Source organism: Scaptodrosophila lebanonensis, unplaced genomic scaffold (assembly GCF_003285725.1).
Source record: "Scaptodrosophila lebanonensis strain 11010-0011.00,11010-0021.00 unplaced genomic scaffold, SlebRS2 tig00001412-arrow-pilon, whole genome shotgun sequence".
Classification (NCBI taxonomy): domain Eukaryota; kingdom Metazoa; phylum Arthropoda; class Insecta; order Diptera; family Drosophilidae; genus Scaptodrosophila; species Scaptodrosophila lebanonensis.
Window position 1 is genome coordinate 11,655,208 of NW_022060739.1, and position 23,022 is coordinate 11,678,229.

Sequence of the window (23,022 nt, forward strand, 5' to 3'; positions counted from 1 at the left end):
CTTTTAATTTGTTGCTTCGCTTAATTATTTACCACATTGTTTTTATTCTGGCAATAACGTATATTTTGTATTGTATGATGTATGTATGTATGTACAAGAATTTTGTTTTGTTTGCTTATCAGCTGGCCCAATAAGTCACAATCTAGAATTGTTACGCGCCACGCCGGGGTTTCTCGAACAGTCAAGTAGCTTCCTAAAGAATTGATGCCCTTCGTAACTTTTGTGGCGCAGTTGAATACAATATTTACAATATCAATTCAAAGATTATCTTACTACTTGGACGTTGGCTTGGGTAACAACGTCTTTAGACATTTCTCAGGTTTGGTTGCGGGTTTCCGATTTTTACGCGCCGTTCCCACTTCAACATCGGATGACATTTTTGGTAAAGTGTCGATTAGTGAGAAAGCAAAATCATCGGGCATTTTGTTTTCGAACGAACTGTCCACTGTCTCCGACAACTCCAGCTGGACAGCCTTCTCGGTGTGGACGCGTTGAACGTGCTCCTTAATTTTGTCAGAACGATGGCTCTGGAAACCACACAGCTGGCATTTGTACCGACATATTCCACTCTCCGTGTGTTTGAGGGCATGCCGTTTCAGATTTTTGCTTTGGCTAAATTTACACCCGCATATTTCACAGATGAACCCACGTTCCTGTTTATGCGTTTCTATGTGAAGCTTCATGTTCTCCTTTCGGTTAGCACGGTGCTTGCATCCGACCACAGGACAAGCAAAAAACTCGCCCGTGTGCAGTAGCTTGTGGGACTTGAGCGCCTTCATATGAGTGGTACTGTAACCGCAAACATCGCAGAGCATCTGCTTCTGCGGATTGTGGACTAGCATATGGTTATTCAGTCCCTGCTTCCACTTAAAGCCTTTGCCGCAGTGTGTGCACACATGCGGCGTTTCCGTGGAATGTTTGGGCTGATGGACCAGCAGAGCCGCACGGGTAGTGAAGCGATTGTCGCACTCGAGGCAGAAGAAAGGCTTCCGTAAGTCACCGGAATGTCGACGCAAATGTGTATCATATTCCCGCCAGTCTAGGAAGCCCACTTCGCACAGCGAACAGGTGAGATGCGACGGCTCACAACTGGTCATGTGGGTAATCATCTTTTGGACCTGATAGCACTTGAAATCGCAACCAATACAGTAATTTATTTTGCTGCTTGATTTAACAGCGCGCGGATTCTCTAGCTGTGGATTAGACGTACAAATAAACAATCAAAAAATACGATAGGAATTGAAATATTCTTTCCTTAAAATAGCTCTGCTGGCTTTCGAATACGACTTCCGGTGGGGGCTTCTGTGAGGACTGTAAATTCTCTTCCCGCTGGTTTGCCTTAGGCTCTGCAGTTCCGGGCTCATCCTTGGCAGGTTCTACTTCCGAGCCTATTTGGTATAAGTTTAACAACTCTGTGACAGCTAGTATTTTGGCCAACTCGCGAAAGTGCGGCTCGTGCTCCTTGGATATGGTAACGATGTCTTCATAGAAAAAGTCCACAATTGTGTGAAAGCAATGGCTGCATTTAAAATTTTGAATTGTCACTTTAAGCGGGTTGTGTATTGAGAATTTGTTTTGACTCTGTTGAAAATATGTGACGCCAATGAGCTGACTCTGTGCCGCCACTACACAAAAGTGTAGTTTTACAATATCGTCTGTATTCTCTAATTCCAGCATAAGATCGCAAAATTCGCCGCATCGACGCTGATTATTTAAGTAATTGGAAACCTTTGAGTGCAACGGCTGATGCAGTGTGGGCGCCGGTGATTGTAGCATTTCAATTGCAAAATTAACAACGACTTTGAAGCAATTGTAAACAAAAATGAAACTCAACACTCCGGACGAACAGCTGTTCAGGGTTGCCACACCGCGGACACTGCTTCGTCAACCATTCACAATAGATGCAAGCTACATTTGAGTGTGTATGTATGTAGCTGTAACGGACATTTCTTTATACGTACTCGTATGCATTATTTCAATAAAGGAAAAAATGTAATTACACATTCCAGGAAATAAATTCATTTTAAAAATAAGAAATGAGTAACGCACTCTGGAATGTTAATTTATTGTTTCAATTTCCAATCTGACCTTAACAAGAGAGCTGCATAATCTCATGGCTGCTGTTCCAACTTTAGTCACAAACTGGAGCCCGACTTGGCAAGAGGCGCGCGTTGTTTATCTTTTGAGTCGGAAGTTCTCTAAATAGAATTGATGCACTTAACAAATGTTAGTTGAAAACAAAAAAATATCAATTTAAACAATAGCTAGCAAAAAACCACAACATTTGTGCGTTGCCTTTTTTACTTGTACAAAACCTGCAACATCAATATTCACTGAGTTCCAACATCCGTGAGACTTTTTTGTTCTCTTTGCGTGTCAAAACCATATCTGCAGTTTAATTGTTTACATAATCTACATAAAATATGCTAACTCATGCCACGATACTACTACATAGACGCTTTTGATAACTATATTTAAGTAGTGCATGTGGAATAAATTATATCGTTTGAACTAAGCGAAAATAAGGCATTGACCTAAAATTTTAGCACAAGCCAACCACTCAGTGTGAAAAATAACGCCTAATTATGTGTCCAATTATGGAATGACATTTGTTTATTTGCTTGGAGAAGTACCGTTGCAATTGCTTACTCGCTAGATATCAACACACAGATGCACACACATATGCACTTGCAAACAAAGCCCGCGTTTTTTCCGGATGTACATGTGTGTGTGCGTATGTGTGTGTGCGTGATATGGAGCTAGAACTAAGCGGGCGCTAGACAGCCTGACACCGCGATTGGCTCCCGTGCTGCCAATTCATCAGCGTCGAAAAAAGCTAGATAGATATATAATTTAAAAGCTAAACAGTTAAAACAAATTAAAACATATCTAGCTCTATAGCCATTTGAATACGAAACACAAATCTTCAGTATTTTTTTGTATTATGTTTTTTTGTATTATTACATATATGAAAAAAATTAAAAAGAAATATTATATGAAATTAGAGGAGCTTCCGAAAACACTACATTTTCCAACAGCTGGAATTTTACAATTTTTTGAACTGTAGAATAGACGGAAAAAATAGCTAAATTGGCCAACCACTTTATGTCTGAGCTCAGAACAATTTGTGCGATTGTCGGAGACGGTTGATCCGTGCTAGAGAGGCTGTCGTTGGTGCTGATTAATGTATAGAGCAATCAGATCGGATTAGTGATAATCTAATAAAAACAATGCCAATCATGAGCACGTTGTTGCGAGTGTTTTTTCTTCTGGCATTGGCATTGGGAAGCGCGGCAAAGCCAGAGATAGATGCCGGGAAACTCAAACTCTGGCTGACCATAAGCGCGCGTAAAAGGTTTCTCGGTGTTTCTTGGAAGAATGCACCGGCTCGGGAGGGTGACAATGTGATAATAACTGTGCAGGATGCACTCAGTTTCGAGCAAAGGACACTACCAACGGGTACGCCTATAGCGAGCTTCGATAACGTGGAGGGCAGTGGCTCTGCCGGTAGTGAGGATCAGGCGGACTATGTGCCATTTCATGGCTACATCAGCAGGCCTACCACCGAAAATACTTCAACACCAATCAACTCTTTCGCCACCCCGGCACCGCGCCAATATTGGGTAGCAAATGGCGGTACCAATCCCATTGTCGCCGCCATCAAGCCGACCCTCTCCGCCCAGTGGTTCACAACCGGAGTGCCCTTTGATTATGCGCTGTCGAGCAATGTCACCATTCATACAACGTGCTACGGCTTTTGGGCCAATTACATCGATGCCAGAGGCAATATTATGGCAAAAACGTGTCTTCGTGTCTATCCGCATTGGATGAACGAGCAGCGCCTACTGGTTGGCAACAAGCGACTACGTGATCTTTTCATACCCGGCACCCACGACTCGGGCTCCTATAGACCCAACTTTGATCCCCTATTGCGCGAGAACTTAGTCACCAAGTACTCTCTGACCCAGGACGACGATATACGTGGCCAGTTGATGCATGGTGTTAGATATTTGGACATACGGGTGGGCTACTATCGGGCATCACACGAGAAGTTCTTCATATACCACGGCATTACCAAGCAACGACCCCTGCAAGAGGTAATCAATCAGGTGAGGGATTTCGTGCACGAAACCAATGAGATTGTAATTTTCGGCCTAAAGGAGTTTCCAGTAGGTGAGTGTGCATTATCTTTTTACAAATTTCATTGGTGTACATGTATTTTTTCCATATTTCCATTTCCATAAATAATAGACACAAACTAGCTAACAGATAAAGTTTTCCAGAGATACTCCAAACCATTGTGAGAAAAATAATCTGCTGTAAGATTTACTTTTTCACGTTCACGTTATTTTTGTCCCCTAATGCCCCGAAAAAGATACTAAAAATAATTATATTACGTAATATCACGATATTTTAGAGGACTTATACACATTTTTGTTATAGGCTTTGGCAAGGGATTGGGCGTCCATCGGCTTCTCGTCAGCTATTTGCGCGAACAATTTGGAGAGCTCATTGTGCATCCTTCGCTGAGTTGGCGCGCCACTTTGCGCGACATCTGGACAAGGAAGCAGAACGTCATCATCGCCTACGACAAGCACGCTATAGTCCAGGAGTTTCCGCATACAGTTTTTGGCGGTGTGGAGCAGCGTTGGGGCAATGTGCAGACTTGGCCGCGATTGGAGCGACACCTCCGCGACATTAACACCTTCGATGTTTCGTGAGTTCGCATTTAAGAAATGTATTGGAGACTACTTAATAACTCCCTCGTTTGTAGGCGTTTTTCGAGCCGTCCTGTGGTTGACATGGCCGAGTTGACTCCCGAAACTTGGGATGTCATTCTGGATAAGCCTGGCGGTCTACGAAAGATGGCGGACAATGTTAACTGGCGTATCTCGCAACTATATCGGGAGGAGTTAGGCGAGCATGCAAACATAGTGGCCGCCGATTTTATTCGCGGCACTACACTAGTGGAAACTGCCATCGAGTGGAACAACCGAAAGTTTTCATAAATATAAAAATGTTCAAGGTTCATTTAATTAAGGACAGTTGATGAATAGGTCGGCAATAAAACAAATATATATTGATCACATATGTATATGTTTGTTGAGAAAACTCAATCAAGTCTTTCTTTTTTACAAAAATTGCTTTATTGTTTGGACTTAGCAAAGATTTTTGCTTGAAAAGCCCATAGTTTGAGAAGACCTCCATTGAATGCAAAACCGAAAATCATTCAATAAATACATCTGCAATTTATTTATAAACTCTTTTCAAAGCCAAGCTATATAACAATCTGATATTTATTTTATTTATGTGTAGATTCCTTAAAATCGATCTTGTACATTTGCAAAATGGTTGATTCCCTAAAAATGTCATAGTTATGGAAAATGTATCTTAATTAATCCTGTATGTGGAAGCGAAAAGCGAAGAGCTTAGTTACTAAGAAATTTGCTTTTTAAGACAAATAAATACACAATGCAAAAATCTAGAACTACAACTAAAATATTTATGGTATAAGAAGTACAATTATGTACGGAAATGCCACATATATATAAATATGAGTGCATAATTTGTATGCACACAACGCAGAATATCAACTTTAACAATATCGTTAAGAGTATCTATATGTACATTTACATGTATGGCCGAACAATTATTCCTTTAATGCCTCGGACGATTCGATGATTGTGGTGTTAAAGATGGCGCGACAAAGGTCGACAACGGCATTGGACAGACGTCCATAACAGCGGGGCTTCTGCTGCCAGGCGATGCAAACGTAATAGAATGGAATTCCGGCCAAGGTAATGCCAATACCGATGAGTAGATTCTCTGGTTCCTCAAAATTTGGCAGCAGCACGAGCGTCACGCACCCGATCATAAATATGATGGGCAATGCTAGATTCACCCGAATGGGACGTGGAAGGTTTGGTCTGTAAGTAAATAATAAATTGGAACCATGATTTGGCATATTCTGTATTTATTCTCTCTTTTTAGTTCTAAACTCTTTTACGCGTCTTACAAAAAAGAAATGGACTGGTGGATTGAAAGAAGCAATTATAAACAGGTCTTTCATTTGTTCCGGAAGACCCTGCATACAAAGTTTTTACAAAAATGTAAGTCTCATTTCTTCCCATTTGTTCTCTAAGGTATACTAGGCGTATTAAAGATTCAATTATAAAGATGTCTTTAATGGGAGTTTCCACAACAGACATACAAAGTTTGGTGACCCCGACCTTCTCTACTATACATAGTCTCTGAATTAATAGATAAACGCACAGGGAGCCAGATATAAATACTTACTTTTTGTGTCGCAGCCACAACATGCCGGCAATGCTCGCCACCACAGACAGCCAAAGCACCGAGCTGAAGTAGTTGATCAGTAGATAGACATTATCGGTCAGCAGCATAAGCAGCGACATCAGGCACTGAAATTAAACTAGTATCAGGTAACTGATGAGACAGATAAAAGGCGAAATACTTACGGAAAATATGAGAGATGGAATTGGTGTTTGTTGCTTGACATGGAAAAGCTGAAAGAATTTGGGCAAATGGCCCTCTTGGGCACCGGTGGCAAACAGGCGAGCCGATGTGAAGAGCACTCCGTTCACACCCCCGAAAGTACTGAGCGCTACGAAAATGGGCACCATGAAGGCCAATGGGCCAAACATTCGATTGCCGAATGTCACAGCAACGGCCAAGGAGCTGAGCATTTCCGGTTTAGTAACAACCGCGAAATAGGCCAAGTTGACCAGCACATAGATGCCTGTAACTAGTGGCATGGCAATCCAAATAGCTCGCGGAAGGTTCCTGTTTGCCAGAATGAAGGTTAAGAAATGTATTATACAAAAAATAAAAACAGAGACTGGAAGATACAAATATCATTCTACTAAGTTTCTCCCTAAGGCATACAATAATTTATTACCAACTTTGGTTCTTCACTTCTAAATAAATTACACAAAAATCAACATATTCTTTACAAGAATGAAAATTATTGTACTAATACCCTTTCGTCCTTCTCTAAAGGCACTCAAATTGATTGCCAGCGAGGCACAAATGCTGCGTGGTTGTACCAAAAGGCAAATTGAATTCATTAGGCAACAAGTTGGTATTCATTTCCTCCCATGGCCACGCACCACCCACGTGAGAGCATCGGAGTGGAAAATGCGAGAAGTGAATAGACAACTTGTTGCTGTGTCAGGCGCATGGCTCAAGGACAAAACGCAAAAGTTGTGCGTTTTCTATAGAAGTCCTTGAGATACATTAAATGGCACACTTCAGCATTTATCTTATGTTTGTCTGTGTGCCTTACGCTCGTTTGACTCTCGTCCTTTTGATAGTCGTAAATCACGTCATGCGTTTGTCCTTTTGGTACTTACTTGTAGGGATCCTGAAGCTCTTCAGTCACAAAATTTAAGTAATTCCAGCCGCCAAATGCAAATAGACCCGAGTAGAAGGCATAGCCAATGTTTCGCCCGCTATAAGTGCCCTCCCACGGATTCGAAAAGTTGTCCAGATTGCCAGTCAGCATATAATAGAGGCCAGCAAGTACTATCAAAATTAGTGCCAGAAGTTTGCCAACTGTGAACAGATCCTGGACCTTCATCGACAATTTCACGGACAAACAGTTTATTGCCGTGAGCAGACCTACGAATAAATCGTACATATATGAAGTAAGGGTCAGTTGAGCCCAATTCTTTTACCATTTTAAGTGCAATTCAGAATTACTCACACAAGCATACAGCTGCTAAAAGCTTGACAGCATTTTCTGGAGGCGAGCAGTCCTCAAAGAATGGTTTGGCCGCATATTGTGCAAATGTCAGCGCAACTATGGTCTGAAAACATTATAAATTAGATATTAGGATTGGAATTTGACAATTTTGCGAGATATAATATAATATATAATATATATATTATAATATAAATGAATTCTATTAGAATAATACTATAGTTCCATATTAACTGGTATGGTAAGGTAAATAACTTTAAACTGTACGCTAAATGAGTAGTACTGCTTGAAGCTACGAGTGCACTGCCTTATCGACAGCACTAACGTTAAATAGCTCACTGATTCCTCTTTCTTAATCTACACACACACATACACACACATGTCGAAATGCGGTGCAACGGTTAATGAATTGAAAGTCATTTTCCAAAACTGGTTAAGATATATTTTCTAAACCCAGTCGGACGCCGTTTTAATAAATTGTAATCTTTTTACTAGACCAGGTAAATTAAATGAGTACAAAGCAATGTTAATTTATGAAAAGTCCGCTTAACAGCTTTGCCTCACGGAAACAGTTGCGATCAAGAATCATGCCACATCACATTAAAGTTTTCGTTTATCTAAAAATGCAGCTATATGCAGGGTATTTTTCCAATAATAAGGCTACATTTACACACACCTCCCCCTTCGTTTTCAAAATTATTGCTGGCAATTCAAACAAAAATACCATACCTGAGTTGTAGGTCTGATAATGAGCAGAGCAATCCATAGTCGTAGAAATCCCACCAGAGGCCCGAATGCTACCAAAAGGTAGGCATAATCGCCACCAGATCGGGTAATGCTAGTCCCAAGCTCCGCATAGCAAAGCGCGCCAATTGTTGATAAAATGCCGCAGGCAAGCCAAATTAATAGGGAACTTCCGACAGATCTGTGGAAATACATACATACATAGTGACCGGCATTCATTCAAAATTGAGAGGAAATGCAATTGACGAGGCGGCGAGGTGCAATAATTGCTAGAATGATGAATTGAGCTTTGTAGCCGCCGCTGAAGAGGTTTCCATTCTAAATTTGTTTGTATGTGCCGCCGAATTTGATTTGATTTGAAATTCGAGAAGTCTTGTCACGCAAACCGACTCTATCAATATTTATACCATTCATAAAAAAAGGCAATATGTAGACGAAAATATTTTAATAAAAATAGTTATAATAAAGAATAATTTACTTGTACAAGAAGAGCTGATGCAATAATTGCAAAAGATTTCAAACCTTTCGAATATTCGAACATGCGTCAATTGGCTTTATTGCTTTGGTTAGCCTCATCCGCAAGCAGCATCTCAACCATGTAGGCTTGATTAATTGAAACTTAAAAACTGTCAAGCTACAAATTCCACTTAATTGCTGTACAACAATGGGCCATTTACCACAAACTGTACATACTATACTATGTATATATTAATTGTCATGTACAAAAATTGACCTGAGTGGATCGGCCCCTTAAACTGTCAGCTAAAACGTAGAAATAAAGCGTCTTAACAATTCACTTACTCGGTGTATAGGAAAACGCCAGTGGGTGCTATGAAGATGCCAGAGCCGATAATGGTGCCGACTATGATGGCCACTCCGTTGATGAGCGTTAGTTTTCGTTTAAGTACGATTTTCTCCTGGGAGGGTGCAGCGACGAGGTTGTTGGCGGCTTTACCATCCCCATTGGAATGGGACAAGGGCTTCTCCACCAAATTAGTGGTCACCCCATTCCCGTAGCGGTCCCCCATATTCTGATAATAATTTTACACACTCTCTTATTTCCGTTTGAACCGTTTATAGTTATTCAGTGGCGGGTATTATTATTACTTTCCCGTTATTGACATTGCCACTTTAAAGAAATGGAAACTAAATTTTAAAATCAATAGAGAAGGCTTTAAAATATGTAATTGAAACTAAAAGAAAAATCTTAAAAAAGCTATTTAAAAATTGCAACGGCAAACCAATACGATTTTATCATGCTTAGAGCTGAGGGGAATATGTACATATATCAAGTTTGGTGATTAATAGTAGCTCCTACTCCTAGATCCTTCCGTTTATACAGAAGGACATGTCTATATCGACTTATCCCGTCCTACTGATGAGAAATAAATACATTTTGTGGGGTCTGCCACGTCGCCTTGTGCGTAATACACAAATTCATCTATTATGCTTTTTGACTACTTATTTAATTACAATGTATATTTTTACTGCATATACATACGTACATATATATGTAGATAATGCGTAAGTTCTTTATCACACTATCAGCGCTGGGAATCTTAACACGTGCTCCCTAAGGTAATAGCCTCCCCCCAGACGTCGGCAACAGGTCTGGCAGCACAGCTGCACTTTTTTTGCAACCTGTTAGCAGAGAGACTCAATCAATTTTGCTCGTGAACTTGCCAACGCTGCACTTATGGACACATTTTGATATATCACAAGACAATTTTATTTTTGTTATCATGACTGCTTTATTGTTATTGTAACCGTCAAAATCACGTTTTACGTATGTATATGTATATAAGATAATGCATGTATGTATAAAAGTGTGTATGCAGGTACCCGGCACAGTGATATTTACAAACAGGTGCCACAATACTAGCATACAAAGGTATGTTTATACATTTGTATATATTTATATGTATGTACTATGTTGTGCATGTGGCGAGAACAGTTTTAAACTTGCGCGTGCAGCCGTCATTCGTGGCGTATTGCGTGAACTGGCATCGGTAAGTTTGTCTGTAGGTTGGTTTGCTTGTGCACCTCGTGCCAATTTTCACGATTTCGTCATCCACGTACTATACCAATAACAAATACACGATAAATCAAAAACCTGCATGGTAATAACTAAACTTGAAACTTTTTAAAACCATTTCAGCTAACGTCAGTTACTTTTAACTGAAACGGGCTGTCAACACTTTGATTATTTTACAATTTTATGTCAATTATTACCGCAAAACTATGTCTGTGTTTGGTCTTCGAACAGCGAAAGATATAATGCGCAAATCTGTAAGACACAACCGCCAGCTACGCGTTCATATCCAAACTGTTGTCGCGAAACGCACTCGCCTCTCAGCGATACCGGCATTTTATTTAGGCAATGAGTCAGAGAATAAAGTAACTAGAAGGTTGGCAACGTTGTTTGATCTTCTCTGCAAATGACGTCACCCGATGCTTCGTGGCGTAGAAATTTTGAGGTATTAAGTTTTTTAGAGCTGGCTCATGCAAATTTAATAATTCAGTTATCTCTAAGATTAACCATTCAACGTTACGCCTTAATTGGGTAATATATTTTACGAAAGCGTTTATCAGTTTAGTTTTTGTTATGACGTACTTGCTCAGTGCGAAAAAGTTGCCATACTTTCTCTCTTTTCAACATGCGTCAACCCCAAATGTGGAAAGCGTAAATAGAGAGCGCACTAGAGAATTTAATTGCTCATTTCCATGGTATTTTTTATCAGAAACAAATGCCTGGGCAGATATTTGTGCATGCAAAATTCACAGAAATCCAAAGTCTGATGCAATAATTTAACTTTATACCAAAAACAAACAGTTTATTTGTTTTAAATTTCTTAAACAGAAATCAAATGATAATAATTAAAAATCTAAACGCAAAATTTAAACTGGTTTTACTCTGGTTACATTTATTTAATAGATATACATACATATGTTTATCATTACTGCCAATGCTATTTTTGTGTTCAATTTTCCGCGCTTTATCTCAGAACACACTTTTCAACTATCGATAGTTTAATTTTTAATTTTAAATCCAATCTATCGACATGTTCTCCACATACATCGAATATTCATTAAAAAGCAAATAAGTTAGCAGCCCTTCTAGCTTTGTTTTGATTGCGTATCACACGTGTTTTGGTCATTCGTAATATATTTTCAGAAAAAACCAACCATGTCGGACAAGTAAATACACCAAATGTAGACTAAGTAGATGCTTAAGTGACGCTTATTTTTTTTCACTACTTAGATATGCTGTGCCCAACAAATTGCCTGGAAAAACAGTGTCAGTCCTCAAGCACCGAAAACGGCGCATACAACAGGACCAGTCGGTTGTCCAACAAAAACGGCAAAACCGTCTCAATCGCGTTAAGAAGCTGAAGGCTCACCACAGTTTCAAGCGCGCGGAATCCTTTGTTATGGACTATTTGAAGGCTGAGCGCACATCCAAACGCATTAAACAAACTTTATTACGCACCAACGTCACAAAGCAGAGTGCCGACGCGGCCGAGAAAACGAACCAAAAACTGTTGCTTGTTATGCGGCACGCAGGGTGAGTTGAAGTGCGCTCCACGACAGTTAAATTATTATTAATTCATTATACTTACAGCAAAAAGATCCACGACGAAACCACATTGAAGATATTTAAAACATTGCGCATGTCACAACGCCACAATGCAGTCTTTTTAGAAAACACTAAAGAGAACCAATTGTTGCTGCGCGTCATCGAACCATTTGTTGTTTACGGATTCCCAACCATAAGTACTATACGTGATTTGCTATTTAAGAAGGGCTTTGCACTCGTCAATGGCAAGAAAGAGGCGATACAATCGAACACCATGGTAGAGGAGCAGTTGGGCGAGAAGGGAGTGATCTGTTTGGAGGATATAATTCATGAAATATTTACGGTGGGACCGAACTTTGAAGCCGTTACTAAGTTCCTCTGCACCTTTAAGGTAAGCATTAAAGGGGAATAGTAAAAGTTGCAATAGAAATATAACGTTATTTATCACGTAGCTATCCAGTCCTCGAGATGGCTGGAAAAAGAAAGTGTCCGTATCCTTTAAGCGAGGCGGCGAGTATGGCAATCGTGAGAATGGCATTAACGACTTAATTGCGCGCTGCATTTAAGTTTGTGCTTAAAGTAGGCATTTAAGTGACGGAAAATGAAGCAAAGTTAGTTTTATATAAATATTTGTACACATATTACGTATTAAAAAAAACCGTATCTGCGTAAAAACCAAATCGTTATCTATTTATAACTTTAACAAAATGTCCGTCTTTCTGAACGCGAGTGTGAATAGCGATCCGGAGATTATCTATCAGACCATATCTTCGACAGCGTCTGCAATAAAAGAGGAGCAATCGGAGCGTCTGCACGATCGCATCTCACAGGAACAGCTGGAGAAGCTGCACGCAAGTTTTGAACAGTTTGAGGATCAAGAGGTCGGGTTTGATGATCTGCGAAACATGCTCGAGGATGTGGACATAGTGCTGAGCGATTTTGTTTACACACGGTTGTTTCTTAAGATAAATCAGAATCGCGACTTTTTGGTGGACTGGAACGAGTTTGTTTCGTATTTGATATTCGGGTTTCAGGAGGAGGATCCTAGCAGTCAAAAGGAGTCCCTAATACTGCCAATATCGACGCAGCCCATCATTCGCAAGACAGAACATCGTTCAGCCGTCTGCTGTTTGGCGCTTTTAAAGGTAAAATCGGATCAAATACATCCCGATGAGGACACGGGCGAGACTATTAACATTAGCTTTGGTGGCGAAGATTCGCCAGAGGCCTCTGGGATGTGGATTACGGCTAGCCACGAGGGCCAAATACGGTTCTGGACTCCCCACATGGAGCCCATACGTTCTGCCTATTCGGAGAGCTGTGAGTATGTGCGAGTATTTTAGACAGCAGCTCTTTTAAAGCAGTCGCGGGGCACAGTACATCTAAAGGTACCCACGTGGATTCTGGCCGTGCAGGCACTCTCCGATGTCAGCATTGTTTGCACCTCTTCGACAGAGCGGGAGTTGCGCTTTCACGAAACCATCGCATCGACCTTTACACTTCGGATTGTCATCCGTAGTCTTCCACACGCCGTCTATTGCATGAGTTATAGTTTTTATACGAATGGCAAGGCGGAGTCGAAGCTGGTGCTCGGCGATTATGCGGGGAACGTACGCATTTTGTCCTTCACACCGCATTTGCGGGGACCCTTCCAGGCCAAGCCGGGTGCTGCACTCATTGAGGTCGTCTGGGCGGATATCTTGAAAGTAAAAACTGCATTTCCGCTCTTGTTCTCGCCACTAATTCTCCGTTCCAGGGTAAGATTCCGCAGTTCAAGCCGCGGGAATACATTAATCTGCACAGCGAGATGATTTCCTGCCTCTACTATTCGTTGGAAATGAATGCTCTATTCGCCTCCGCCGAGTACCGCAATACAAAGAAATATCGCGGTCGTTGTCCGGCTCTGATAATGACGTCCTCCGATGATCGCAGCAACTTTCGCATTCCCCTGGTAAGGCACGCCTTTCTATAAAGCGACAGATCATGCTTAGGTAGCCTTGCATTTCAGGGCGTCACCACATTTTTTGTGGATGAACGCCATAACATTGTGGTTACGGGGGGGCCGGACACCTTTGTGCGGATCTGGGATGTTTACATTACATCGGAACCGTCGGGCATACTGACGGGCCACAATGGAGGAATCGTCATGGTTTTTGTGCAGCCCGAGGAAAAGAAGGTCTACAGCGTGGACTACCATAAGATCATCAAGGTGTGGGATCTGCAGGAGCACACCTTGCTGCAGACATATGGCGACCTGGTGCGCCTGATACACCACACCGAAACCGATCTCGTCTACTACTATCACTCGCACTTGCGCGAGCTAATGGTGGGAGGTCGGAAGCTAATCTCTGTTAAGTGCTGTCCGAGGGTGCGGGTCGACCTTACAGACGGCAACACGCATGCGCAACCGGTCTCAGTAGTGCTGTATAATCGGCTGTTTCGAAATATCGTTACCTGTGGCTTGGACAGCTATATCATCGTGTGGGATCCTTGGACGGGACGTCGCAAGATCATCATGAAGAGCTGTCACACAAAAATGATTTACGGCGAGACTATAGACATTGAGATTACGGCCGCCTGCTTTGATCCGCTCGAGCAGTTCCTGCTGACGGGAGCGCGGGACGGTTCGCTCAAAATTTGGAACTACAATAATGCGGTGGTGGTGCGTAATATGTGCATACAACCAGATCAAGAAGTGACGGCGGTTATATGGGTTGTAGAACGGTAAGAAGCTCCAGAGATCTAAAATAGCCTTGCCTTCATTCGCTTCCATTTAAAGCATTTTGGCGATGGGTTGGGATCGCCAAGTGACCGAGTTTAATGACGTCGAGGGCCGGGAATATGGTGATCCCAAGAAATGGGCCAAATTCCACACAGACGACATTACTTGCGGGGCCGTAAAGCTGGGGGAAGGTGTCGTCACAGCCACCTATTCGGGCGAAATCATATTTTGGAAGCTGGAAACGGGCCAGCCTTACAGACGTTACAGTGTTATGGACCCCACGCGTTTCATTGAGGTTTACTAATCCTCCTATAGTTTGGGAATGTATAAATAACTGCCACCCCTTCCTACTATAGCTGAAATTGAGCAAAGAGGAGGACAAGGCTATGAAGCGTGCGAAAAGACTGCAAGCGCGTCAAACGACCCACTCGGAGAATCGCTACACCGTGACCTCCACACGCAACACAATTCACAGTACCAGGTCCACAACTAAGGTGGAAGACCCCAAGTATAACATTTCAACCGCACCAATATCCGTACAGGCCGTGCTATTTCTGCAGAACCGTCCCATGACTAAGGTGCATGGTAAGTTCATCTGAATTTGTAGTACCTTGTTCTTTGTATTCAAGCCATCCAGTTCCACTACAGGCAGTGTCCTTGTTTCGCTGGATACTGGATTTATTCAGGTATACTCCCATCACCAGCGCGGTGGCTATCTCAAGGAGTTCTTTGCCGTCCATAAAACTGGCGATTGTGTGCTGACAATGTGCACTGATCGAAAAAATCGCTTTCTGTACACCGGTACTGCATTTGGATACATTAAGGTTTGGTACATCGTTAACTTTTGGTAAGTCTTCTCTTTTTCTGTATGGCTACAGTCTCCCATTCTTTTAGAAAATTGATTGGTATTGATATTAGGCTTACTCTTCAATTTTTATAAATACAGCAATGTTTTGCTAAGAAAAGTATACTATAATCATTAATAGTCTAAGGATATTTTTCTTTTTACTGAGGAAGCCCTCCTTTGACTTAATATGGGAAAAAAACAAAACTTTGGTAATTTGTTTGGTCCATAATAGGAAAACCTAATATAAATACCACAAACGACTGTGGTTATTATTGAAACATGTCACAACATGCACATACATGTGTATATATAATGGAATAACACCCACCTAGTAGTGGGTGCAAGCAAATGATTTGGAATTCCTGCGGAGCCTTGCGTGCTTAGTCCAAGTTTTGTTTCTTTTTATACCCTGTACCCGTAGGGTAAAAAGGGTATATTAGGTTTGTGCAAAGTATGTAACATATAGAAGGAAGCATCTCCGACCCCATAAAGTATATATATTCTTGATCAGCATGACGAGAGAAATCGATCTAGACATGTCCGTCCGTCTGTCCGTCCGTCTGTCCGTCTGTCCGTCTGTCCGTCTGTCCGTCTGTCCGTCCGTCTGGATGAACGCGAGGATCTCAGAAACTATAAAAGCTAGAATAACCAAAGTTGGCATCCAGATTCTCCTAGGTCCGAGTAAGGACGAGTTTATGTTTTTTTTTTTAATTTTCCCCCCCTTCCCCCGCTACAGAATTTCGTCAATAGCGTCCACATTTCAAATGCTACCTAAACCAAACTTTGCACACATAATTTATATATAATTGTCTACTGTTGTATAAAATTTTATTCAATTCGGTCAATTCTAAGAAAAGTTATTAGCAAAACAAATTCTCGACAGTACAACCCCCCCAAACTGCAGCAACAAGTTCGCTCTTCTTCTTCCTCTTTTTGCTTCTGCTATGGGCGCATATAACTCAGTGACGGAAGTTTACCTGGGTACAGGGTATTACACTGTCGGGCTTGCTCGACTGTAGCGTTCTCTCTTGTTGTGTCAAAGTTTTGGGAAACTACCAAGCATTATAAACAACTCATAAATGTCTTGCCAGCCGGAAGTAATGGAATGGGGTGGGGAGGGGTAGGCAAACAGACGGAAAAAGACATGACAAGACAAGACAATTTAGTAACAAGTCCTAAAACACGACCGATTTTTTCTATACCCTATAACTGAAGGCTAAGCGCCAGATGAATGTAATAGGCAGAGGGAGCGGTGTAGAGTCCATTTTGTATGATTAAGACGACGTCAATAACTTTTTAACCATCTGCAAAAAAGATCTCTTAATAATATAGCTCTATTATTTATACAAATATTTTAAGAATATTAAAAATATTATGTTAAAATCCAAAGTTGTATTCAAGTCAGCTCACTATAACTGCCATTGAACGATTGTTGAAACAACCTTATTTAATTAAGTGTAAAGATTCTGAGGGTGTGTGGGGCGGATATAGGGTATTTGAAGGATGGGTTGGCACGACTTTGGCGCTCTATTCAATCACAACTTGTTGCCAAACCACACGATATACTTATGTGGCCTTCTATTAGTCGCCTGGCATTATACTAACAAAGTTCAATTCCTGTCGCTGTCTAGCGTGCCCGACTCGGAAAGGCAGTATGTGTGTATGCCTAGATTGAGGCTGGAGTTCATTTTTCTAAGAAAGGAGCTTTTCCTGACGCGGGCGAAGCGCGTGGTGCGGAATCAGCCAGAGCCTCTGCTGGTGAGTTCCCTAAAAGGACATCTGAAGGCCATCAATTCGATTGCATTCATCAATTTGCCGAAAATCATACTAACGTGAGTACGTTTTGTGGCAAGTGGGAATCATTTGTTAACTATTATGTATTTATAGTGGTAGTCACGACTATTCCTGTCGTTTGTGGACGCAGGGCGGACGCTATTTGGGGACTCTGGGTACGGTGCTGCCTTGGTCGAGACTGTCGCCCTTCGAGAAAGCTGGACAGGACAATCATGTCTATAGGCTGCCTCCCGACATCAAAAAGGTGGCCAGCTCGACGACACTGAAGGTGGGTGGACGTGGAATTCAAAAGCCTAAATAGTGGTTCAATAATTTTAATTTTGTTCAGGTTATATCGGGAATACAAGTAGATCGGGTTAAGATGACGGAACGGGCCGCCAAAACGGCGGAAGAGAAGGAAGAAGAAGCCGCACAGGCGGCTGATGAGGGCACAGACCTGAAGAGTCTGTTTGAAAAACCGCTGCGCGAACCCATACTTGGCAAATACTTCGCCCTACCGGGTCGTAGTGCTGTGGAGCAGCACGTCGAGTTGGACACTACACAGTCGTACATACCGGTCTACTCGCACCTGAAAGTACACCCCTCCGAGGAGTTGGAGAGGCCGCCAACACCACGGGCCATCAAAGCCGTACAGGCTGAAAACTATTTGGAGTTTTATTTGCCCGTTGAGGGCAAAGTCGATCCCAATACATCGGCTATAAATATAAAAGAGCCAAAGCCACGACGCTCACTCGAAAAGGATAAGGAACGTACGCGTGAAGTGCGCTATTCGGACAGTCATAACTCGCAGAATGAGCCGTAAACGTGCTTTGATTTATTTATCACAAAATGTTAAAACTCATCAGCTGCTTTGTTAACAAGTTACCAAAATATTTGCTTAAATTAAAGTGAAGTTACAGGAGGAGGGAGCACACAACTACTCATTCCTGTAGCAGACGACAAGCATCGTACATCTGTCCCAATATGGGTAAATGCTTTGAATCCCGCCGGCTCAGACACTTATAGGCATGAGTCAGAAGTTTTCCCAAAGCGATCACATCGATCTCGTCCGGTCTGGTTGCCGCTATCTGAATGCTTTCTTCCGACACGCACTCTTTCTGTATACGATAGAGAGAGATGGGGAAGGACAGTGTGCGCATGTGTACGTGTGTGTGTTGGGGTTCAGTTCTGCGGATAATAAACACTCGCAACACTTACTAAATTGTCCAGATACTGCAGCAGATGCTGTCCCACCGAGGCGATTTTCAGAAAGGTCGTCTGCGAGGACTCCGCATACAAATTCAATCGTCGACCCGCAATCTCCAGCAACAGCCGACCCAATTCCTCATCCTCGCTTATGTCCTGCAGTAGTACTTGCGCTTCCGCATCGTATCCAAAGGCATACAATTCAACAACCTGTATTTCGAACAAACATTTTAAACAGCCCTTAACACTCTGCTCGGTCTCACCTGTCGGCGCAAGATGGGCAGTTTATCCAACTCCCAACTGTCGGCCAAGGCGCATATCTTAGCCATATAGTAGACATGATCTAGTATGTAGAGGTGCTCCAGATCCTCGCGGATCAGATCCATGGTGGCGGCCACCACGCGGCAGAGGAAATCCGTTCGGTGCTGCTGGAGCACTTCATCCGGCGAAGGTAGCGCATAGGGCAGCTCCTTATTGATGTCTGCGAGCAGAGCTTTGTTAGCCATGGCATCGAAAAACGTCGTCATGGGCTTGGGCACTTTTAGCTGAAAGAACGCAATGAAGTGGAGGACGCTGCAGAGCTCGTACTGAAGCCGCAATAGATGGGGCATGCCATGATGCTGTTGCAAGGCCAGGAATTGCAATGGCAGTGGACCTTCGCTCAACGCCTGTTCGAAGCGCAACTCGCGCTTCTCGTGCTCTAGCGAGCTGCTAAAGTGATCGAGAAATTCCAAACAGAGTTCCAGAAACTCAGGCACATGGCTGGCGGACATGTCCATGTCCTGCTGACACATTTTGTCCACCGGCAAACGGCCCACTTTGTGCATCAATTTGGAGGCGGACTGCAGGGGAAACTTGAGTGTGGCATTCCACAACAAGCAGCACATGCCGTGCTTCAGCGCCCAGTCTGACTCCTTTATCTCCGCCAGACAACACATCGCCGCACGCATAAATTCCAGCGAGGATAAGTGCTTGCTCCAGTGCACCATATAGTGCCAGGACATGACACTTAACAGCGTGCCCGACTCCAGACTGAAGGGGAAATGTGCGCGCAACAGCGTCAATTTTACCAGCAGCGGTTCAAGTGGCTCGATGGCTTCAGTTGCCATTGCTGGTGGCTCTTCTCCATCACCCTCTTCTTCAAGACTTTCAGTTTCAACGTGGATTTCACTTGCATCTTTCTTAATCTCCTGCTTAGCTTTTGCATTCTCTTCTGTTAGCTCACTTTCAGTTATAACCTCGAGCAGTTTATTCGGATTAAGACGTGAGCTAATCAGCCACTTAGCTGTCAATTCGGTGACAATTCCTTTTCCCCCGTTAACGATGCTCTTCAGACTGCAATCGGGCAGCTCGTAAGGCATTGGTGGTCCGCTCGGTTCCCGACACTCCATGGAAGTGCTTCGAAGGCATATAGCAGTTATTTATATTGAATAGACTTTTCTCTTCCCGGTTGCTCACCCTAGTATTGCGCCCAGCACGGACACATCTTCCAGTTTGCCTATCAACAGGCCCCACTGCGCTTCTTCATGTGAGATGCGTTCCCAGCGCTCCTCTTCCTCGTTCTGTGACGATTCATCGCACGAACCCTGCATAGCGAAAAAGTTATTCATTATTTAAGCCCTTGCCGTTTCAATTGCCCTTTCAATTTGCCAATTTTTTGATTCTTTTACAATCATCTTTACCACTTACCTCTCGCTTATTTCGCCACAACTCAAGGGCGACTGTTTTGCAGACGATGGCCACCAAGAGGCCGGAGAATTGCTTGCTTTCCAGCAACAGTTCTCGCACCTCCTGCCACCAAGGCGATATGCCATTGTAGGGATAATCGTTGATGTGCTCGCCAGCGAATTCGCAAATGCTGCGCACCATCACTGCAATGCGAGACATGTCCGCCACAACTTCATCACTAAAAGCGTAAAAGGTAATTGAACTAGATCAGAATTGTTATTTAATTAATTAAATTTAAGCCACTTACCAATTTTCGTACTTGAATGGCTTCTGCAGCCAGAAGGATATAACTAAAGTGAGGAGCGCCTTACTAGGCATGCAGGCTTCTGCGGCCCATTTCTTGAAGTCTTCGAAGCACAATCCTGTGCTTAAGAAATCTCTAAAAAGTCCGTTGCTCACACTTCCAAACTTGTCGGCACGCTCCATATTTAGTATGAGGGAGTTGGGCGTGTCTATGTTGAAAATACTTAGATATTCGACAAAGTCCTCGGCATCGTGCTTGGGCAGTTGAAAAGTTACTTCGCGGGGTGTCTGCTTCTCTCTGTCATCGTTCAACAGCAACACCAATTGATTAATGATGACCAAATCAGAATCGGAGAGTTCCAGATGCTCCACAAATGTGTCGACATTGTTAGGCTGCTGGCTATTTGTAAGCGATATGTAGAAATCCGTTAAACGTTTGTAATTTTCAATTTGCTGCAGGAATTCCTTGCTGCCTGGCAGATTCGATTGCTCCCTGCCGGCAAAGGCGTTTAAGATACATTGAAAGACTTGCGGCTGCAATTTCTTGTTCTTTAGCAGCATTTCCAGACACTGTTGACGGACCTCAAGCGTCTGTAGCTCTGCAGCCAATTGAGATAGGGTAAGCAGCTCTTCTTTCTCCTTCAAGCCATTGTCGAGTGCCACACTCCTCAGCTGATTGCGCAGGCGACGCAACATATGAATGTCGCGCGAGGTCTGCGAATTCGTTTCACTCAGCGCATAATGGAATGGTATCTGGACCGTCTTGAGGCTGGCATCGGTGGGATCCAGAAACAGGCAGTAGTTAATGGCAGCCGATTTGCGCGAAGAGCCGCTGTTGTTGCTGCCCAGCGGCTTGTGATTACAGTAGCTTAATTGCCCGCTCTTACACACGGTGAAGGCAGCCACCTTGGGTCCATTCTGCAGCGCCCAGATATCCAAACAGCCCAAGCGTGGCGCATAGATGACTAGGAAGAGGGCCTTGCGATGTTGCGTCTTAATGCCCCGCACAGATTTCTCTTTTACGGGAACAAAAGCGCACTGTGCATCACGATAGCCCTTCCAGACTCGCAAAATTAATTGTTGCATTGTATCCACAAGCATAACGCGATCTAAATTATCGGTCACTGCTGCCAGATGGCCTCCCGGGGCAATGGCTAAGGTCAAACCATCGCGTTTGCCATCGTACAGACCACAGCGAGTTCTCATGGGCGCTTCCTTTGTAGGCTGCGAAGCGGCTGAAGCCTCCGTAGGCGAAGGCGGCTGCTCTGGCCCTCGCCGCAAAAAGCCGCCCAGCAAATTCTTATAAGCCATTCCTAACACATCTTTGGCAACTTCGCCCAGTGATGCTGTTTTGTAGCCCTCCTCTGCCTGAAAGAATCACAGGTAGTGAGATATATATTTACAGTTTCTATTAATTAAAAGCAGTAACCTGAAAAAATCCGAGATAGGGTTCAGCGCCGGCAACAATTACTTGAGAGCTTCTTGCGGGCGTTGAATTCATTTTGGCAAAGTATCCAAAAGCAATGCTCTGGTCAACAATGTGGTCATAGCTGCGAGGATGCTGGTTGCTGATCACGGCGGCATCGTTAATTATCGTCTCACGTTCACGGTTGAATTTGTATTTCTGGAAAGGCATAACATCGCTGGTGGGCAGCGCGCCTCTTTGCAAATTATGGCGACAGTCGGCGAGCATGAAGAAGATATCCTGTCCTTTAATAAAACACATGCAATTGCCATATACGACGTACATCAAAGAGTCGGCCTCCGTATTAAGCTGTGGTGACTCCAATTTTATCCCCAGCACGGGGTCCTCCTGAAAGCTAAAATGGAGACTGTTAAGCACCTTTAATGATATATTATCAGTGCATACCATTGCGAGAAGAGTTTGACGCCTGAATCCGAGTAAAAGACCACCATTCCGGATACCAAACCCACTGCTACGCAGCTCCATTCAGCACTTTCACCACGATTTTGCTTCAGAGGTATGCACAACAGACTGGTGACAATTTGTAAATCCTCCAGCTCGCCGCACCAGGTGAGCGCGTATGTGTTCGCACTGCCATGACTATTCCAGCAGGTCGTCAGAAAGGCCAGCTTCTCTCCTTGGGCCAATGCAATTAAGTCGCCCGTTGGGGACATTGCATAGTTTATTGCATTCAGCCAGTTCTCATCTGCAAATTCAACGAATATAAATTAGTCCAGAAGGCCCGAACTTCAATACTTTACCGTGACCAAGGCCAAAGTACTCTTGGACTTTCTTAAAATCGCGTATTTCCGCAAATGTTTTTACTTCGCAAGCCATATGTACAAATTCCTTTTGTTGTCATTACTCAGAAACCAGGGCTGACGAGTCTGCTTTGGCAGATTGGCAGTCACAGTGCGACGTCATCAGGAATCCACTGCTGCATCGACAGCTGTTAGAAGCTTTTCTCCCGCCAGCTATGGAATTTTTAAATGGC

The 23,022-nt window shown here is 43.1% G+C and overlaps 6 protein-coding genes across 9 annotated transcripts; 3 read left to right on the forward strand and 3 right to left on the reverse strand.

Moving 5' to 3' along the window:
* Positions 1-50: 50 nt before the first annotated feature.
* On the reverse strand, positions 51-1,806 carry LOC115631488 (zinc finger protein 615). Its single transcript, XM_030528244.1, has 3 exons — positions 1,255-1,806; positions 274-1,193; positions 51-193 (listed from the first exon to the last, which is right to left on the reverse strand). Coding segments are annotated over exons 1-3 (1,443 nt in total). The 5' UTR covers positions 1,777-1,806; the 3' UTR covers positions 51-192.
* A 1,355-nt stretch (positions 1,807-3,161) lies between these two features.
* Positions 3,162-5,065, forward strand: LOC115631663 (PI-PLC X domain-containing protein 1). Its single transcript, XM_030528477.1, has 3 exons — positions 3,162-4,173; positions 4,444-4,717; positions 4,775-5,065. Exons 1-3 carry the CDS (start codon positions 3,231-3,233, stop codon positions 5,007-5,009), a joined length of 1,452 nt encoding a protein of 483 aa, XP_030384337.1. The 5' UTR covers positions 3,162-3,230; the 3' UTR covers positions 5,010-5,065.
* Positions 5,066-5,366: 301 nt separating this feature from the next.
* LOC115631430 (large neutral amino acids transporter small subunit 1) lies at positions 5,367-10,789 on the reverse strand. 4 transcript variants are annotated; one of them, XM_030528162.1, is made up of 8 exons: positions 10,700-10,789; positions 9,269-9,613; positions 8,453-8,648; positions 7,727-7,829; positions 7,374-7,641; positions 6,480-6,804; positions 6,298-6,422; positions 5,367-5,927 (listed from the first exon to the last, which is right to left on the reverse strand). In XM_030528162.1, exons 2-8 carry the CDS (start codon positions 9,493-9,495, stop codon positions 5,651-5,653), a joined length of 1,521 nt encoding a protein of 506 aa, XP_030384022.1. In that variant the 5' UTR covers positions 9,496-9,613; positions 10,700-10,789; the 3' UTR covers positions 5,367-5,650. The 4 variants fall into 4 exon arrangements, with proteins under 4 accessions (XP_030384022.1, XP_030384023.1, XP_030384025.1 ...); XM_030528163.1 differs by having other exon boundaries at positions 9,269-9,596; positions 10,700-10,784; XM_030528165.1 differs by lacking the exon at positions 10,700-10,789 and adding an exon at positions 9,973-10,616 and having other exon boundaries at positions 9,269-9,596.
* An 804-nt stretch (positions 10,790-11,593) lies between these two features.
* Positions 11,594-12,724, forward strand: LOC115631114 (60S ribosomal protein L7). The gene is made up of 4 exons (XM_030527774.1): positions 11,594-11,665; positions 11,730-12,032; positions 12,090-12,435; positions 12,497-12,724. The coding sequence occupies exons 1-4, from the start codon at positions 11,655-11,657 to the stop codon at positions 12,608-12,610; spliced, it is 774 nt and encodes a 257-aa protein (XP_030383634.1). The 5' UTR covers positions 11,594-11,654; the 3' UTR covers positions 12,611-12,724.
* Positions 12,725-12,727: 3 nt separating this feature from the next.
* LOC115631113 (WD repeat-containing protein on Y chromosome) lies at positions 12,728-18,308 on the forward strand. The gene is made up of 10 exons (XM_030527773.1): positions 12,728-13,364; positions 13,422-13,750; positions 13,801-13,995; positions 14,053-14,768; positions 14,824-15,061; positions 15,123-15,351; positions 15,415-15,613; positions 17,245-17,445; positions 17,501-17,675; positions 17,736-18,308. The coding sequence occupies exons 1-10, from the start codon at positions 12,752-12,754 to the stop codon at positions 18,207-18,209; spliced, it is 3,369 nt and encodes a 1,122-aa protein (XP_030383633.1). The 5' UTR covers positions 12,728-12,751; the 3' UTR covers positions 18,210-18,308.
* On the reverse strand, positions 18,200-22,865 carry LOC115631112 (rab3 GTPase-activating protein regulatory subunit). Its single transcript, XM_030527772.1, has 9 exons — positions 22,790-22,865; positions 22,434-22,734; positions 21,993-22,383; positions 20,568-21,931; positions 20,282-20,498; positions 20,051-20,178; positions 18,856-19,990; positions 18,605-18,802; positions 18,200-18,504 (listed from the first exon to the last, which is right to left on the reverse strand). Exons 1-9 carry the CDS (start codon positions 22,863-22,865, stop codon positions 18,328-18,330), a joined length of 3,987 nt encoding a protein of 1,328 aa, XP_030383632.1. The 3' UTR covers positions 18,200-18,327.
* Positions 22,866-23,022: the final 157 nt, after the last annotated feature.

What these genes read in the sequence shown, in the direction of transcription:
- LOC115631114 (XM_030527774.1), top strand. An exon ending in CTTGTTATGCGGCACGCAGG is followed by an intron (nt 12,033 to 12,089) that starts GTGAGTTGAAGT and finishes TTATACTTACAG; the next exon opens with CAAAAAGATCCACGACGAAA. An exon ending in AGTTCCTCTGCACCTTTAAG is followed by an intron (nt 12,436 to 12,496) that starts GTAAGCATTAAA and finishes TTTATCACGTAG; the next exon opens with CTATCCAGTCCTCGAGATGG.
- LOC115631663 (XM_030528477.1), top strand. Translation starts at nt 3,231, where the DNA reads ATGCCAATCATGAGCACGTTGTTGCGAGTGTTTTTTCTTCTGGCATTG. An exon ending in CCTAAAGGAGTTTCCAGTAG is followed by an intron (nt 4,174 to 4,443) that starts GTGAGTGTGCAT and finishes TTTTTGTTATAG; the next exon opens with GCTTTGGCAAGGGATTGGGC. An exon ending in ATTAACACCTTCGATGTTTC is followed by an intron (nt 4,718 to 4,774) that starts GTGAGTTCGCAT and finishes CCTCGTTTGTAG; the next exon opens with GCGTTTTTCGAGCCGTCCTG.
- LOC115631112 (XM_030527772.1), bottom strand. Translation starts at nt 22,865, where the DNA reads ATGGCTTGCGAAGTAAAAACATTTGCGGAAATACGCGATTTTAAGAAA. An exon ending in GTCAAACTCTTCTCGCAATG is followed by an intron (nt 22,384 to 22,433) that starts GTATGCACTGAT and finishes TCTCCATTTTAG; the next exon opens with CTTTCAGGAGGACCCCGTGC. An exon ending in TGCCCATCTTGCGCCGACAG is followed by an intron (nt 18,803 to 18,855) that starts GTGAGACCGAGC and finishes TTCGAAATACAG; the next exon opens with GTTGTTGAATTGTATGCCTT.
- LOC115631488 (XM_030528244.1), bottom strand. Translation starts at nt 1,776, where the DNA reads ATGCTACAATCACCGGCGCCCACACTGCATCAGCCGTTGCACTCAAAG. An exon ending in GCCAGCAGAGCTATTTTAAG is followed by an intron (nt 1,194 to 1,254) that starts GAAAGAATATTT and finishes TCTAATCCACAG; the next exon opens with CTAGAGAATCCGCGCGCTGT.
- LOC115631430 (XM_030528162.1), bottom strand. Translation starts at nt 9,495, where the DNA reads ATGGGGGACCGCTACGGGAATGGGGTGACCACTAATTTGGTGGAGAAG. An exon ending in TTTAGCAGCTGTATGCTTGT is followed by an intron (nt 7,642 to 7,726) that starts GTGAGTAATTCT and finishes ATTTATTCGTAG; the next exon opens with GTCTGCTCACGGCAATAAAC. An exon ending in GAGCTTCAGGATCCCTACAA is followed by an intron (nt 6,805 to 7,373) that starts GTAAGTACCAAA and finishes TCTGGCAAACAG; the next exon opens with GAACCTTCCGCGAGCTATTT.
- LOC115631113 (XM_030527773.1), top strand. Translation starts at nt 12,752, where the DNA reads ATGTCCGTCTTTCTGAACGCGAGTGTGAATAGCGATCCGGAGATTATC. An exon ending in GCAACTTTCGCATTCCCCTG is followed by an intron (nt 13,996 to 14,052) that starts GTAAGGCACGCC and finishes CTTGCATTTCAG; the next exon opens with GGCGTCACCACATTTTTTGT. An exon ending in TCCCATGACTAAGGTGCATG is followed by an intron (nt 15,352 to 15,414) that starts GTAAGTTCATCT and finishes GTTCCACTACAG; the next exon opens with GCAGTGTCCTTGTTTCGCTG.